General features: G+C 39.5%; 1 protein-coding gene across 2 annotated transcripts in view; it reads left to right on the plus strand.

Annotated features, from left to right (window-relative positions):
• The first annotated feature begins 1,434 nt into the window (after positions 1-1,434).
• The window catches only part of CFAP54 (cilia and flagella associated protein 54), a 302,139-nt gene continuing 288,195 nt past the window's right edge, over positions 1,435-15,378 (plus strand). For both annotated transcript variants that reach the window (XM_072724628.1, XM_026013023.2), the window contains exons 1-3: positions 1,435-1,828; positions 10,408-10,513; positions 13,203-13,346. In XM_072724628.1, the coding sequence (XP_072580729.1) occupies positions 1,476-1,828; positions 10,408-10,513; positions 13,203-13,346 (603 nt within the window). In that variant the 5' untranslated portion in view covers positions 1,435-1,475. The remainder of the gene's footprint in view (positions 1,829-10,407; positions 10,514-13,202; positions 13,347-15,378) is intronic.

Below are 15,378 nucleotides of genomic sequence, written 5' to 3' on the forward strand. Positions count from 1 at the left end.
TTAGGCCAGCCTCGTAAATTAGCACAGGCCCACAGAGCCTGCAAGAAATTAGGTCAGACCTGAAAGAAATCAGGCTGTGGTCCAATAAGCTTCTTAATCTTAAGTGGAAAATTGGGCTCACAGGGTGTTAGGGTCACTATCTTTATTTATTCTTATGTGTGACAGAACCAGTAACACTTTTCAGTGTTAAAAATCTATTTTTCTAAGACATCAAACATTTGTTTCTTCTCTTAATTTTTGGCATTGCCTAATTTATAAAGCAAGCAGGTTCTCTATGAGTTAAAACTTATACCTTGAGTAAGTAAATGAACTTATTGTTGCCCATAATATGCAGGGAAAGAAGAACTTCCCTCATCCTCACATATTTTCCTTAGGGCATACAGTTTTCCAATCAGAAGACCTAAAATCGGTTTAAAACGCTAAAGTATTTTGAGAGTTAACACTTGAAGCTCTATTAATTAATGCAAGTATGCATTAATATCCGGCAGTTAATTTCAAGTGAAATGCTTATTTAGAATACAGTGATAAATAGAGTACTGGGAAACATAAATGAAGAACTATAATGTAACCTTATTAGGCACAGACATTATTTCCACAGTTACAGACCTCAAGGTACAAAAAGAGGGAAGAGAATGGATCATTTGCATGCACTTGATTCTTTTTTTAAAAAAATATTTTATTTGTTTACTCATGAGAGACACACATAGAGAGGCAGAGACACAGGCAGAGGGAGAAGCAGGCTCCTCCATGGGGAACCTGACTTGGGACTCGATTCCAGGACCCCGGGATCACGACCTGAGCTGAGGACAGATGCTCAACCACTGAGCCACCCAGGCGTCCCACGAACTTGAGTCTTAAATTGTCAGATATTTCCCTAATTTCGATTTTATTGATAAGGTTAGGTTTTTTTGGGGGGGTGGCCAGTGAAGCTTATTCATTTTGAGCCCAGGCTTTGGAGTCCGGAGGCTGGGATCTGGTCCCGGACACTACGGTTTACTCTGACTTTGATGCGTGAACTTTGGTGTCTTAAATTGGGAAATGGAGCTACTCCTAATACCCTACGTGGTAAAGCTGTTATCACGATTAAATGAGATCAATGACAAACGCTTAGAACAACGCCTGGCACATGTTAATAATCGTTATCATCATTCAGTGGTCGAAATGGAAAACGAGTATAGTCTGAATTTGCTATTGTAAGTTTTTGGCTCTACTATCCGCGGGCTCTCTGCGCACAATCTTCTCTCTTCTCTCCTACCGCGGGGCCAGTGAGCAAAAGGGCAAAAGAAAAAAAAAAAAAAAAAAAAAAGAAAAAAAGCCCCCAGGAGCGTCGTTCCTTTCTGGACCGGGCTCTCTCTTCCTTCGCCCTCCAGGGGTCGCTGTGTTTTCCCGAAAGCGCGCGGGAGGCCTGGTTGCCGCGAGACCGTCGCCAGGCAACCGCGTGTACACACACTTCGGCCGGCCTGGGTCCCGCCAACATGGCGGCGCTCGGCGCCTCCTCGACCTCTCCCTTCAACCACTCTCCCACTTCCCTGTCCCCGCCGGGACCGCCGCCGGGACCGCCGCCGACCCCGCCGCCGACCCCGCCGCCGACCTCGAACGCCCTCTCCAAGTCGCCCGCGGAGTCCAAGGAGAGCTCCCCGAGCCCAGTGCCTCGCTCCGCCTGCCTCGAGAGCTCTCTGCCCCTCGCCGTGTTTTATGGGCCCCTGGACGCTAAAAACCCGCTGCTGGCCTCCTGCGAGAGGGAAATCCGGGAATTACTAGGCTTTATGAGGAGAAAGAAGGCGTTGGCGACGACGGAGGAGCAGAAGCACGAGTTCCACCGGCACTGGTAAGCGGAGGCAGGGCGCGGGCGCCGGGCGCCGGCCGGAGAAGGGCGGCTCGTGGGGAGATGCCCTGGAGGCTGCGCCCGCCTAGCCCGCAGCTAGGTCAGCGCGGCGGCCCTGGAGACGACCACGACGATTCGGAAGTGGAGGCTCGTTGCGAGGACAGTCCTTAATCCCTGGCCAGGGTTATACCTTGGCTTCCTGCCCGGGTCAAAATCAAAACCAACCCAGAAGCGTTCTCCTAACTCACCGTTCCCCCGGAGTGCCCCGCAGTCCCGCCCACTTGCCAAGAAAATGTGTGACGCACTCAGGGCCTCACTTTCCATGTGGTGGGTACAGTTTTGTGTGTGAAGCAAAAGGCATGGCTTTGCGGTAGCTTCGGTTTTTGAAAAAGTTCTTGATGCCGCGAAGTATGTGATTCTGTGAACGTGCACGTGAATTCCGTTTTGTATTGCTGTTAGGATCACAATGATTTTTTTTTTTACTGATTTTTGTAACTCATTTTGCACGTGTTTGCCTTTTTGGGGGCTTTCTATCCCCATGTTATCACCGAGCGTCAAATGACTTATTTTTAAAGGATCTTTCTTGATTATGTTACCATCTTTCTTTCCCAGTCAAAATACCTTGCAAACCGAACAGTTACCAATGTAGACAAATGTCAAAGAATACCAGTTGAAGTAATTTCCACTTTTATTTTTTAATTGTTTTAAGATTTTATTTATTTATGCGTGAGAGACACACAGAGAGAGAGAGAGGCAGAGACACAGGCAGAGGGAGAAGCAGGCTCCATGCACGAAGCCTAACAAGGGACTCGATCCCGGGACTGGCTGAAGGCAGGCGCTCAACCGCTGAGCCACCCAGGGATCCCCCCCTTTTATTTTTTATTCATACATTTAATTAATATGAAGACATAGTTTTAACTTATATTTGTTATTCATTAATAAATTCAACTATTTATTGAACATCTACTATGTAGCAGGTACCATTCTAGGAACTAGGAAAACATCAAATTCAAAAAAGGTAGGACAATTTGTACCCTCACGGAGCATATATTTTTGTTACTACAGACAGCTACTAAGCAAATAAGAGAAATCATTTTATGGGGAAAGAAGTGCTAGGGAGAAGATTAGAGCAGAGTGTGGGGATGGAAGGTAAGTTATGACACTGAAATTTAGAATGGGGGTGGCTGGGAGCATGGTCAGGGTAAATTGAGAAAAGTGGCCTTTGAGAAAGATGAAAAAAGAGATAGAACAGCAAGTGATGAAGATTTCTTTAGGAAGAGTTAGGCACAAGGGAGAATGAAGTGTGAGGTTCCTGGCATGGGATTGAGACTATGGGAAGAACAGGTTTCTGGTAGGAGAGAGGCAGATAAAGAGTTTAGGTTTTTTTTTTTTTTTTTTTGAAAAAAATTTTTTAAGTAATTTCTATACTCAATACGGGGCTGGAACCCACAGCCACAAGATCAAGAGTCACATGCTCCACTGACTGAGCCAGCCAGGCATCCCAAGAGTTTAATTTCAGATATATTAAGATTGAAATGTAATTCAACATCCCAGCAGAACTATTATGTAGATAGTTGGTCATTTGAGTCTGGAGGTCAAAGGAGAGAGACATTTGAGATTTGTCAGCATATTAATGATATTTAAATCATGACACTTGATGGGATAGCTAAGGGAGTTAGTGTAGATGGAGAAAAGGAGAGTCCGAAGACCGAACCATGGGACGCTCCAACACTGACCCGCAGAGAAGATAAGAAAGTGGCAGAGACTAAGAAGGAGTGGCCAAGGAGGTGGGAGGAAAACCAGTAAGTGTGTGGTGTGCTGGAAGTCAGGGAGACAAACTGTTTGAAAGTAGGAAGGAATAGTTGATTAACGGTGGCAAATCCTGGGACACCTGGGCGGCTCAGTGGTTGAGCATCTGCCTTTGGCTCAGGGCGTGATCCCAGGGTCCTGGGATCTAGTCCCACATTGGGCTCCCTGCGTGGAGCCTGCTTCTCCCTCGACCTCTGTCTCTGCCTCTCTCTGTGTGTCTCTCATAAATAAATAAAATCTTTGGAAAAATAACAAAACAAAAAAACGATGGCAAATCCTGCTGATGGGCCAAGTAAGATGAGAACCACAACTTGACCAAGGAAAGTGCATGCATTACATACCTAGCTATATATATTTCTATTTAAAACACTTCTGCTCTTGGGGATCCCTGGGTGGCGCAGCGGTTCGGCGCCTGCCTTTGGCCCAGGGCGCGATCCTGGAGACCCGGGATCGAATCCCACGTCAGGCTCCCGGTGCATGGAGCCTGCTTCTCCCTCTGCCTGTGTCTCTGCCTCTCTCTCTCTCTCTCTGCGACTATCATAAATAAATAATAAAAATAAAAAAATTAAAAAAAAATAAAAATAAAACACTTCTGCTCTTGTGCCTTAGCACATTTTCTTCCCATTTCCAGAACGAGCATTATAGTTCAAACCACCATATATTGTGCTTTCCCCACAGCCTCTGGAGTCTCAAATCTATCCTTCACTTTAGCAGTCGGGGTAACCTTTATAAATCAACCACCCACTCTCCTATCTCAAGACTTTCTATTGCTTCCCATTGCTTTTAGAATAAATTTACAACTTATGTCTTCTAGGGTCTGAGCATCTGGCTCTGCCTGCTTCTTCCTCTCAACCCATCCCTCACTTCTCTCTCAGGACTTTCCAGGGAGGCAGATACTGTATTTTTCATCCCAGGGCCTTTATATTTGCTGTCGCCTTTGTCTGAAATGTTTTATCCTCAGCTTTTCAAATATCTGGCTCCTTCTTTTCTATCAGGGCTTAGCTCAGTTCTTACCTCTGTTGAGTGGCCTTTCCTACTTAGTGCAGGTTCAACCACCCATTTATGTTTTTTATTTGTTTTCTCGTGCATTATCCATTTCCCCCATTAGAATATAACCTCCCTGCTGACTTTGGATAATGTGTCTGTTTTTCATTTTTCTATCTAGCAACTAGCCTGGTGATTGGGGTATAGCAAACTTTCAATGAATATTTGATATTGAAAGAATTCAAAGATTATTATCCTTGTATTTTCAATAATTATTATTATATATGGGAAAGTAGACCTGGGCCAGTTGTTAAGTACAGTATCTGTCCCATCTTTAAAGAGACTGTAAGAGAATCACAAACATTAATGATTGACATGGTCCTTAGCAATCTAACAACCTCTTACACAATTTAGGTATTTATTTATTTGCACAACTTTTATTGAATGCCTGCTATGTACCCAGCAATGCATTAGCCATAGGTTATATAATGATGAACAAAATAGATAGGGAATCTGTGCTCATGGAGTTTACAGTCAAGAGAGCAAGAACGACAGAGAGAGGTTAGGTTTCAATGAGTCATTAAGTCAGCATACAAACAAGTGCTATGAAAGAAGAAGCTACTGAGCACTTAACATGTGCCAGGCATTGTACTAGGTGTGGGGGATACAGCAGTGCACCAAACAAGGATCCTTGTCTTCATGGTGCTTATATTCTAGAGGAGGAAGTAGGCAATAAACGGTAAAGAAGTTCATTTTATGGTAACCTAGAAAGTAATAAATGCTGGGACGAAAGCTAAAGAGAGGAAGGGTTATGGAGTAGGAGATAGGAGATTGCAATTTCCAATAATGTCAGAATAGGTGAAACTTAAGCAGAGGCTTAAAGAGAATGCAGCAGGGACCTACTTTCAGACAAACAATGAAGGGGGTGACATTAAGCTGAGATTAGAAGGCTACCAGGCAAGGAGAGAGGATAAACAGAGGGAACAAGTATATAAGAAGATCTTGGCAGGAAAGAGCCAGAGACTTGGGAGGAATGAACAGAGGCCCAGTAAGCATGGCTTAGTGAGTATGAGTGCAGTGGTATGAGGTGAGATAAGAGGCATAGGTGAGGCTGTGGAAGGTTTTAGAGGCCTTTTATGGAGTTTGCCTTTATTCCAAATGCAGTGGGAAACCATTGGGTAGTTTTGGGCAAGGGATTAACCTCATTTAATATTTTATATATGTTTATCTAATCTTTTCCAAATGGAGCAAGAATGACAATTTGGAGGCCAATTAAGAATACAGGAGGTAGGATTTGCTTTTATAACATATTTGATAAATGATTATTTTTTAGAATAAAAAATTTTTTATGACTATAGGAACTTACATAAGCATAAAAATTCACAGTATCTAAAATACAGAGTTTGATCATACGGGCAATGTTATTATATTCAGAGTATGATAGATCTTTTTAAAGATATGCTTTTGTTATAACCACATGAGATTAACATATTCTGTTTATATAGTCTTGATTTTCTATTTTAGAGATTTCTAACTATCTAGCAGCTACTATAATAAATCAGCAATCCGAAAGATATTAATGTTTTCTTAAATGATGCACATTATATAGTGTATATTATATTTTCCTTGTTTTTTTTTTTTTTTTTTTTAAATTTATGATAGTCACAGAGAGAGAGAGAGAGGCAGAGACATAGGCAGAGGGAGAAGCAGGCTCCATGCACCGGGAGCCCGACGTGGGATTCGATCCCGGGTCTCCAAGATCGCGCCCTGGGCCAAAGGCAGGCGCCAAACCGCTGCGCCACCCAGGGATCCCTATATTTTCCTTGTTTAATCATTATGTAAGCCATTCCCAGTGAACAGTCTTAACTTGAACTTAAAGTTCATTTAAAAAAAATTATCGTATTATATAACCTTGATTGATTTAACAAAGTGGGTATTTTTCTTTTATGAGTAATAAACATAGTCATCATTATCTCATCTTTAAGGTTGGAAAGCATTAAGTCTTTCATCTACATAATTTAAGAATTCTAGCTGAGTTTTGGGATCCATTATATTTATTCTAATACTGTGACATTTCACGAAGCAGCAAATGAAAGTGAAAGGTTAAAAAAAAAAACAAATCAAAAAATCTCTTTTAAAACTTCTATGGCTGTATTTGGTACATGTATATATTTTCACATATATACATGTATATACATATATTTCCAAAATATATTTTTTAAAGATTTTATTTATTTATTCATGAGAGACACACACAGAGAGAGAGAGAGAGAGAGAGAGAGGCAGAGATACAGGCAGAGGGAGAAGCAGGCTCCATGCAGGGACTCAATCCCAGGTCTCCAGGATCACACCCTGGACTGAAGGCAGTGCTAAACTGCTGAGCTACCCAGGCTGCCCGCCAAAATATTATTTATCAGTTGAAGAAGGCAAGAATATCCTGTCCCCTACCTCTCCCTTGTAACTCAATCACTATCACTTAATTATTTGAATGAATTAATTGACATGTTTCTGTTGAGGTTGTTCTGATAAGATCTAAACATATATATCATAAGTACTTGAGCCATCTTCAGTCCCTAAGTTTACATTCCAACTTGTATTAGTCAGTTTGGGCTATTAATTACTAATTAGTAATTACAAATTAGTTTGGGCTACCATAACAGAACACCATAGTTTGGGTGGCTTAAGCAACAGACATTTATTTTCTCACAGTTCTGGAGACTAGAAGTCCCAGGTTAAGGTCTTGCAAGGTCAGTTTCTGGTGTCAGTGCTCTTCCTGGCTTGCAGAAGACCACTTTGTCTTCATATAACCTTGCCTCTGAGCAAGTACAAAGAAGGAGAGAAAGCAAATTCTCTAGTGTTCTTAGATGGGTGTTAATGCTATCAGACCAGGACCCCACCCTTATGACCTTATTTAACCTGAATTATTGAACCTTAATTACTTCCTCAGAGCACCTTTTTCCAAATACAGCCTCACCATGGGCGAGGACTTCAACATAAGAATTTCAAGGGGACACATATTCATTTAGTACACAGCGCTGTCCTCATCTAGAAATTTATGAGATAGGATTCAAAAACTGTTAAGGAAAATTTGGATTTTTCCTAGAGGCATTTGTAATTTCTGAGAGAGTGGGAAGGATTAATGTTAACTAAATGAATGAACAAAATAAGCAGTAATCTGCTCCCCTTTGAAACTAATTGGAAACCATTTTGAGAATACTATATGTTTTATTTTGGTTTACATGGTGAAAAGAAATAGAACCCTAATGGACTGACTCGATAGTGAAATCCTTGAACTCTTACTAAGAACAAGGAATTTTTTTCCTAGTTATTATTTCCTAGTTATTGTTTTCCAAAAATAAATGAATTTATTTATTCATTTTTTTCTTTCAACAAATAATTGTTGAGGACATATATATACTAGATATTCACCACTCTTGAGGCTGGGCAATGAATAACATAGTCAAAGTCCTTGCCCTCAGATAGTTTACATTCCAGAGGACAGGCAAGTATAGTGATAATACTAGTTAAGATCGTGGATATAATGAGCTTCAGTTTTATCAACTATATACCTGGGATATTGATATTACCTATCTCAAGGTTGTTGTGGAATGAAATGAAAACAGAAACGCATGTGGCAAAAGACCCAGAACAGCCAATCCAGTTCTCCAAATTTGGAGGAGAACAAACTTGTAAGACTGATACAGCTTGACTTCAATCAAGACTTCCTCTAAAGCTACAGTAATCAAGACAGTGTGGTGTCAGTGAAATAATGAAAATATACATCATTGAGACAGAACAGAGAGCCAAGAAATAGACATATATACATGTAATCAATTGATTCTTTGACAGAAGAGCAAAGGCAATACGATAGAGCAAAGATAGTCTTCTTAAAAATGGTGCTGGGAAAACTGGACATCCACATGCAAAAATTGAATCTTAGCACATACTTTATACCTTTCACAAAAATTAACTCAAAATTGATCACAAACCTAAATGTAAAATTCTATGGAACTCCTGAAAGATAACCAAAGAAATCTAGATGACTTTGGGTTTGACAATGACTTTGTTGATAGAACACCAAAGCCACAGTCCATGAGGAAAGAGTTGATAAGCAAGACTTCATTAAAATTAAAAATCTTTGGTTTGTGAAACACACCATCAATAAAATGAAAAGACAAGCCACAGACTGGGAGAAAGTATTTCTCCAGGACATCTGATAAAGGACTGTTATCCAAAATATATGAAGAACTCTTAAAAACTCAATTAATAAAAAAACAAACAACTTGACTTAAAAAATGGATCAAAGACTTTAACAGATATTTCATCAAAGAAGATAATACAAGTGGCAAATAAACATATGAAAAGATGCTCCCCAAAATATGTATTATCAGGAAGATGAAAATTAAAACAATGAGATACCACTACACACCTATTAGAATGGCCAAAATCCAGAACACTGACATCACCCAATGCTGGGGAGGATGTGGAGCAACAGGGACTCTTCATTCATTGCTAGTGGGAATGCAAAGTGGTACAGCCACTTTGGAAGATAGTTTGGTGGTTTCTTACAAAACTAAGCGTACTCTTACCATACAATCCAGCAAAGTGGTACAGCCACTTTGGAAGATAGTTTGGTGGTTTCTTACAAAACTAAGCATACTCTTACCATACAATCCAGCAATCAGGCTTTTTGGTATTTACCCGAAGGAATTGAAAACTTATGTCCATACAAAAATCTGCCCATGGATGTGTATAGCAGCTTTATTCCAATTGCCACAACTTGAAAGCAAAAAAGGTACCCTTCAGTAAGTGAATGGATGAATAAAATGTGGTATATCTAGACAATGGAATATTATTTAGCATTAAAATGAAATGAGCTATCAAGCCATAAAAAATATGAGGGAATATTAAATGTGTATTACTAAGTGAAAGAAGCTAGTTTGAAAAGGCTACATGTTGTATGATTCCAACCAAATGGCATTTTGAAACAGGCAAAACTGTAGGGATAGTAAAAAGCTCAGTGGTTGCCTGGGGTTCTGGGAGGGAGAGAGTGATACATACATAGGCAGAGCACAGAAGATTTTTAGGGCAGTGAAACTATTCTGTGTGATAGTATAATGATGGATACACATATTATACATTTTTCCAGACCCAGAGGATGTATAACTGCTAATACTAAACCGTAAAATAAACTGTAGATGTTGGGTGATAATGATGTGTCAATGTAGATTCATGAGTTGTAACAAATATACCACTATGGTGGAGGGTGTTGGTAACTGGGGGGAGGTGGTGGGTTGGAAGGCTGTGTGGGACATGCAGTATATGGGGACACTGCATAACTTTTGCTCAATTTTTCTATGAACCTGAAACTTCTTTAGAAAGCAAAATCTGTTTAAAAAAATGCATATAAAGAGCTTGGATCAGGGACGCCTGGGTGGCTTAGTCTGTTAAGCATCTGCCTTTGGCTTAGGTCATGATCCCAGAGTCCTGGGATCAAGCCCTGCCTCAGGCTTCCTGCTCAGCGGGGAGTCTGCTTCTCCCTCTGCCCCTTCTGCTTGTGCTCTCTCCCCACTCTCTCTTTCAAATGAATAAATATATATATTTTTGAAGAGCTTCAATCAGTGCATAGAATGAAGGAAGCAATAATTTTAACTATTTAGTAATAATTAGACATTAACAGTAAGGCACATTGGAAAGACAGTACAAAATAACTTTTTAAGGATTGTTAGTAATTAATTGAGGTTTCCTGCTGACTTTGAAAATAAGATTTTATTTTATGATTTTTACAGTGCCACCTCTTTGTTTAATATCTGGACCAAATATGCCCCCCGGCTGCCAGCTGCCTATTACAATGAAAAGCTTCTGAAGGTTGGAGATAGCCTTTGTGAAATGAAAGTAAGTGCCTCTGGAGTAAAAAGGGCCTAAATGAAACTTACTTGGGTAATTATTATTATTTAGTTTGATACGATTCCTGTTTTACATTATTTGATTTTTTTTCTTGGAAAAATATGAATGAATGCTACAAATTTTAATGAGGCACAGTAACCAAAAAAGTGTTTGTTTTTTAATTTTGTAGTTGAGATTCTCCAGAGGTGAGAGATTCCTGAACAGAAAGATAGCTGGCTGGGGTTGGGCAGGCACACAGCCCCTAGTTAACCGAGGGTGTGGTAGGTGTCCGACAGGAAATGCTGAGTCATCATGTTCCTACTTTATACAAAGGAGCCCAGACACCACTTCCTGTTATTTTTCACATGGCTGACCTTGCCCAGTGACAACTTTCATGGTTCCTTGCCTTGCTGCTATGTTGTCTGGTTCCCAGTGCCCTGTTTTAATGACTTTCAGCTCCTTAATGTTTTGCTATATGTAATTATAGCAGTTATTCCTTGCATGCCCTCTTTCTTGCTTAGCACTGAGTTCCAAACTGAGCTTGTGCCCAATTTCTGGTTCCTATCAATGCCCGGGTCTTGAATTGCTGTGGACTTGGTTCGGTAAGACCACACCATAGCTGGGTTTTTAGTTAATGATAATGTACATTTTCCCCTTAGGCTCTGGTATAGGCCCCAAACTTTCCAAGGATGATTGACACATCTAGAATCCTTGGACCGAAAGTTTTTTTTTTTTTTATCCAAAGTGTTCTTAGAGTATTTTCAATGTTTTCTTGAGCTTCAGTTTTTTCAGCTTTATTCTCCTCCATTTCTATTTTCTGGACTTGAATTTTTACATTTTTATTTATTTATTTTTTGGTGAAAGGGAAATTTAGCAAATGGAGGATGAGATGTGGAGGAAATTTTATAATGAAAACAATCTATTGTCTGCTGCCAAAATTAGAGCATCAGCTTAGTTTCATGTAATTGGACTGTGGTTCTTAGGAAGTTAAAAATAAAGGAAAACTGTAGACTAAAAAGTTTCTCAAAAGGATAACTATAGAAAGCAAACAAACTGATGGACAAAATCCAACCTGTGAGCTATATTCATGTAAAGTGTATCACTGTTTTAACAAACATTAGAAGAGTGTTCCCTCTGCTTTTATGCTTCTCCTAAATGTAAGAAGCTGGTGATATACACCACAGTTTGGTGTTGTTTATGGAGTATTTAGGTGAGTGGAGTGGATATTGGTGGAGGGAGGATGGAAGAACATGTTAGAAGTTGGTGATATTTAAGGATTCAGAATATTTCAGATAGAAAGGCCCAGATAGGATATTGTAAAATTTACTTAAAGGAGTAAGCAAAACATTTTTATCTACTTTTCAATGATGAGAATAGTGGGCTGATAAAGGTATTTAGAATCCTGAAAATGAACTTGAGTTGTGACTTTGGTTCTAGAATCTCTTTATTTTTATTTAATTCCAGTAAAGATCATTTTGTTGGAATAGTCTTGTTTTGAACCTAGATTTGAATTCATTATATGAACTAAGTTAGAAAGGAAAAGATTCAGAATTAGTGAAGAGTAACAAGTCAATTGAAATAGAAACAAAAGTTTGTGTATCCCTCCTATCGGGCTAGGTAACTCTGCTGGTAGTAGACACCTAGAATAGTTGCTTTTCCTGGAGACAGTTGTAGGGGAGGAAGCTGATGAAGGTGTGCAGTTGACTCATATCCACAACCCTGCTCATCAACCCTGCCCTGAAACTCCAGGTCAACTGTGCCCTGTGCGCTGTAGAAACAAGCCTTAATTTTGTTATGGAAACAGAAGCATGAATTGGGGGGTTACTGGGTGGCTCAGTAGTTGAGCGTCTGCCTTCGGCATAGGGCATGATCCTGGGGTCCTGGGATAGAGTCCTGCATTGGGCTCCCTGCAGGGAGCCTGCTTCTCCCTTGGCCTATGTCTCTGCCTCTCTCTCTATGTCCTTCATGAATAGATAAATAAAATCTTAAAAAAAAAAAAAAAGAAGCATGAATTAGGACTAACAAGAATCCTAACTTTAACAGTAGCTCAGACTTTTAAAAATTTGTCCTGATGCAGCTTCAGAGACTGTTGACAGAAGAGAGTGAGCATGTTTCCTTGCCTCTCCTCTCCCTTCCTTCCTTCCTTTCTCCCTCTCTCCCTCCTTCCTCCTTTTCTCCCCCCTTTGCTCATCTCCCCACCCCCCCTCACCTCCTTTCTTTTCTCTTTTGGAACTTAGGGTGTGTCAGAGAGGCAAAGCCAGTTATGCAACTCATCTGCCTCTCTGAGTAGGTGGATTACCATGACACAGTGATGTTGAATTTTTTGGATTTTGAGTATATATAGATAGATATTACTGCACACACCCTGGTGAATATTCTCATTATTATATCATCATTATTCACACCCTGGTAAATATTCTCCTCCTTGAGATTGTGATGGCCTTATTTCACAATAGGCTTGTTGGAAGGGGATTAATGCAATTGTGCACATGAAATACCCAGTGCATGTCTTCACATAATATGTGTTTAGAAATGCTAGTGATAACGGTAGTAATAAGGTAGTGGTGGTAGTAAGAGTGTTATAGTAATAATCAGCATTGATACTATTAAGAATAATATGAATATTACCAAATTTTAATAATGATAAGCAAAATGATACTTTGAAACTTTCATCAAGTTCTCTTTTTATTTCCTCCAGGAATATAAACTGGCCCTTTTACAATGCTATGGAAGATATCTTCAGCAGTTCAGTATCAGCTTTGATGAGAATAAAGCAGATGTGAATCAGTTCAAAACTGCTTTTTTTCCAAAAGGCTTTGGAGACCAAGCTGCTGCACATACAGTAAGATGAAAGCAGTAGCTATTTTAGCTACCATTTATGATTAGCCATGTGATGCATTCTTTAGTTGACAGCTTCTAAATGTCTTTCATTTGCTCAGCATGGCATTTGCTTGTGTGCTATAAGTTACTTAATAAATGTTCTTAGTTATGGATAAGAAAGTGTACTTATTAAACTTTGTAAAGATTTTGGAGATTATGTCACAATAATCACTCATTCTTCCAGCAGATGATTATTATCATTATAATGACTAATATTTGTAGAGTGCTTTTAGTTTACAAAGTGCTTTGGAAAACATATTTGATCCTCGGTAACTTTATGAATTAGATATTATTATTATCCTCATTTTACAAAAGAGAAAAAGAAAGCTAAGGGCACAGTTAGTTAACTAGTGGCTCAGGAGATCAAACATAGATCTTTTAATACAAAAAAATGTCATGCTTTTTTCCTAATATAACCAGTATTATTGTTATGTTGATTGCTACCATTGATTCACAGGTTGAGTGGTTGCCAGGTGCTCGGTACTCTTCTGTATGCATTATATGAATTGTCTCCTTGTAGCTTCATTACAGTCCCAGAAGGTGGGTACTGCAATGCCTCTTTTACAGATGTGGATTTCTGGACTAAGAAATCCAGCCCACTTAAAGCAATGGGCAGAGTTGGTGTTTGAGCCCTAATCAGTCTGATTCCAAAGCTATGTTATTCCGAACTTGGTGATTATTCAAGATTTCAGAAACAATATACGGTTTAATAGTGGTTTAAATCTCAAGGCATGTTTGGAGCACTTTGAGCAATTCAATTTGGCTGTACCATAAGTACATGAATAAGAATACTAGGCAATGTAAATTGGCACCCCGCTGGGAGGAGTACTGGATGAAAAGCTTAGGAGTTTAGACTTTTTAAGTCTCCTTCTCTACCACCTGGATGAAAAGCTTAGGAGTTTAGACTTTTTAAGTCTCCTTCTCTACCACCCCGGTCCAGGGTCCCGTCTTTTTCTCTTGTACTATTACGTGATTCTGCTTCCACCCAGCCTCTTGGTTTAATACCAGTGTACTGGTGAGCTCCTTCTAGAAAGCTCATATCCTAGATATCTGTGTGGTTCATCTCTTACTTCCTTCAGGTCTCTTGCACTTCATGATTTATTTTTCTTTATATTACTTATTATCACCAGATACACTTTTATTTGTTTATGTTTTTATTGCCTGCCTCCGCTTCTAGAATTTGAGCTTCACGAGGACAGGGACTGCTCTAATCTTTGACCTCTAGTGCCTAGAACAGTGCCGGGTATGTAATACATACTCAATAGAGCTTTACAAAATGAATGAATAAATAAAGTGATATAGTCAGAATTATTAATCTAGAAACACTACTAATAGATTAGAAGGACAAAGACTAGAGGCAGATGGGAAAGCAATGAAGCCAATGGAAGAGTGTGCCAGGAGGACCGTCATGAAGGGCATGAGAAATCTGTGAAGACTTTTTTTTTTTTTTACATGCTAAGTTTGAGGTTCTGGCACACTGTTTCTCTCTCTCTCTTTTTTTTTTTTTTTTTACACTGTTTCTCAATAAATGTCTATAAAAATAAGTGAGTAAGAGAATGAATGCATTGAAAATGTAGTCCAGTAAGAGCTGGACAATAAACTTAGAGGTCTTGAGAAATTTTGTTAGAGAAATAGATTTTGGAGTTAAATACATAAAAATCATAGATGAAGCAATAATAATGTAATATTTACTGTCAAGATATTTTTGTGCAAAGATACTTACTCATGTTCTTTAATGATCCCCCTTGTATGTACTGTAGGGAGGCATTATGGCGGGGCTGGTAAGAATTTGGTCTCTAGAGCCAGCCTGCCTGGGTTCAAAGATCTGCTGTGCACTTCCTAATGATGGGACCCTGGAGAAGTTATGTAATTTCTTTGTGTTTTAGTTCCCTCATCTGTAAAACAGAAATAACAATAAGAACTCAAAGGATTGTATTAGGTTTGGCAAGATAATAAAAGATTTAGAATAGGGCCTGACACTCAAAAAATATGAG

Source organism: Vulpes vulpes, chromosome 10 (genome assembly GCF_048418805.1).
Source record: "Vulpes vulpes isolate BD-2025 chromosome 10, VulVul3, whole genome shotgun sequence".
NCBI lineage: Eukaryota > Metazoa > Chordata > Mammalia > Carnivora > Canidae > Vulpes > Vulpes vulpes.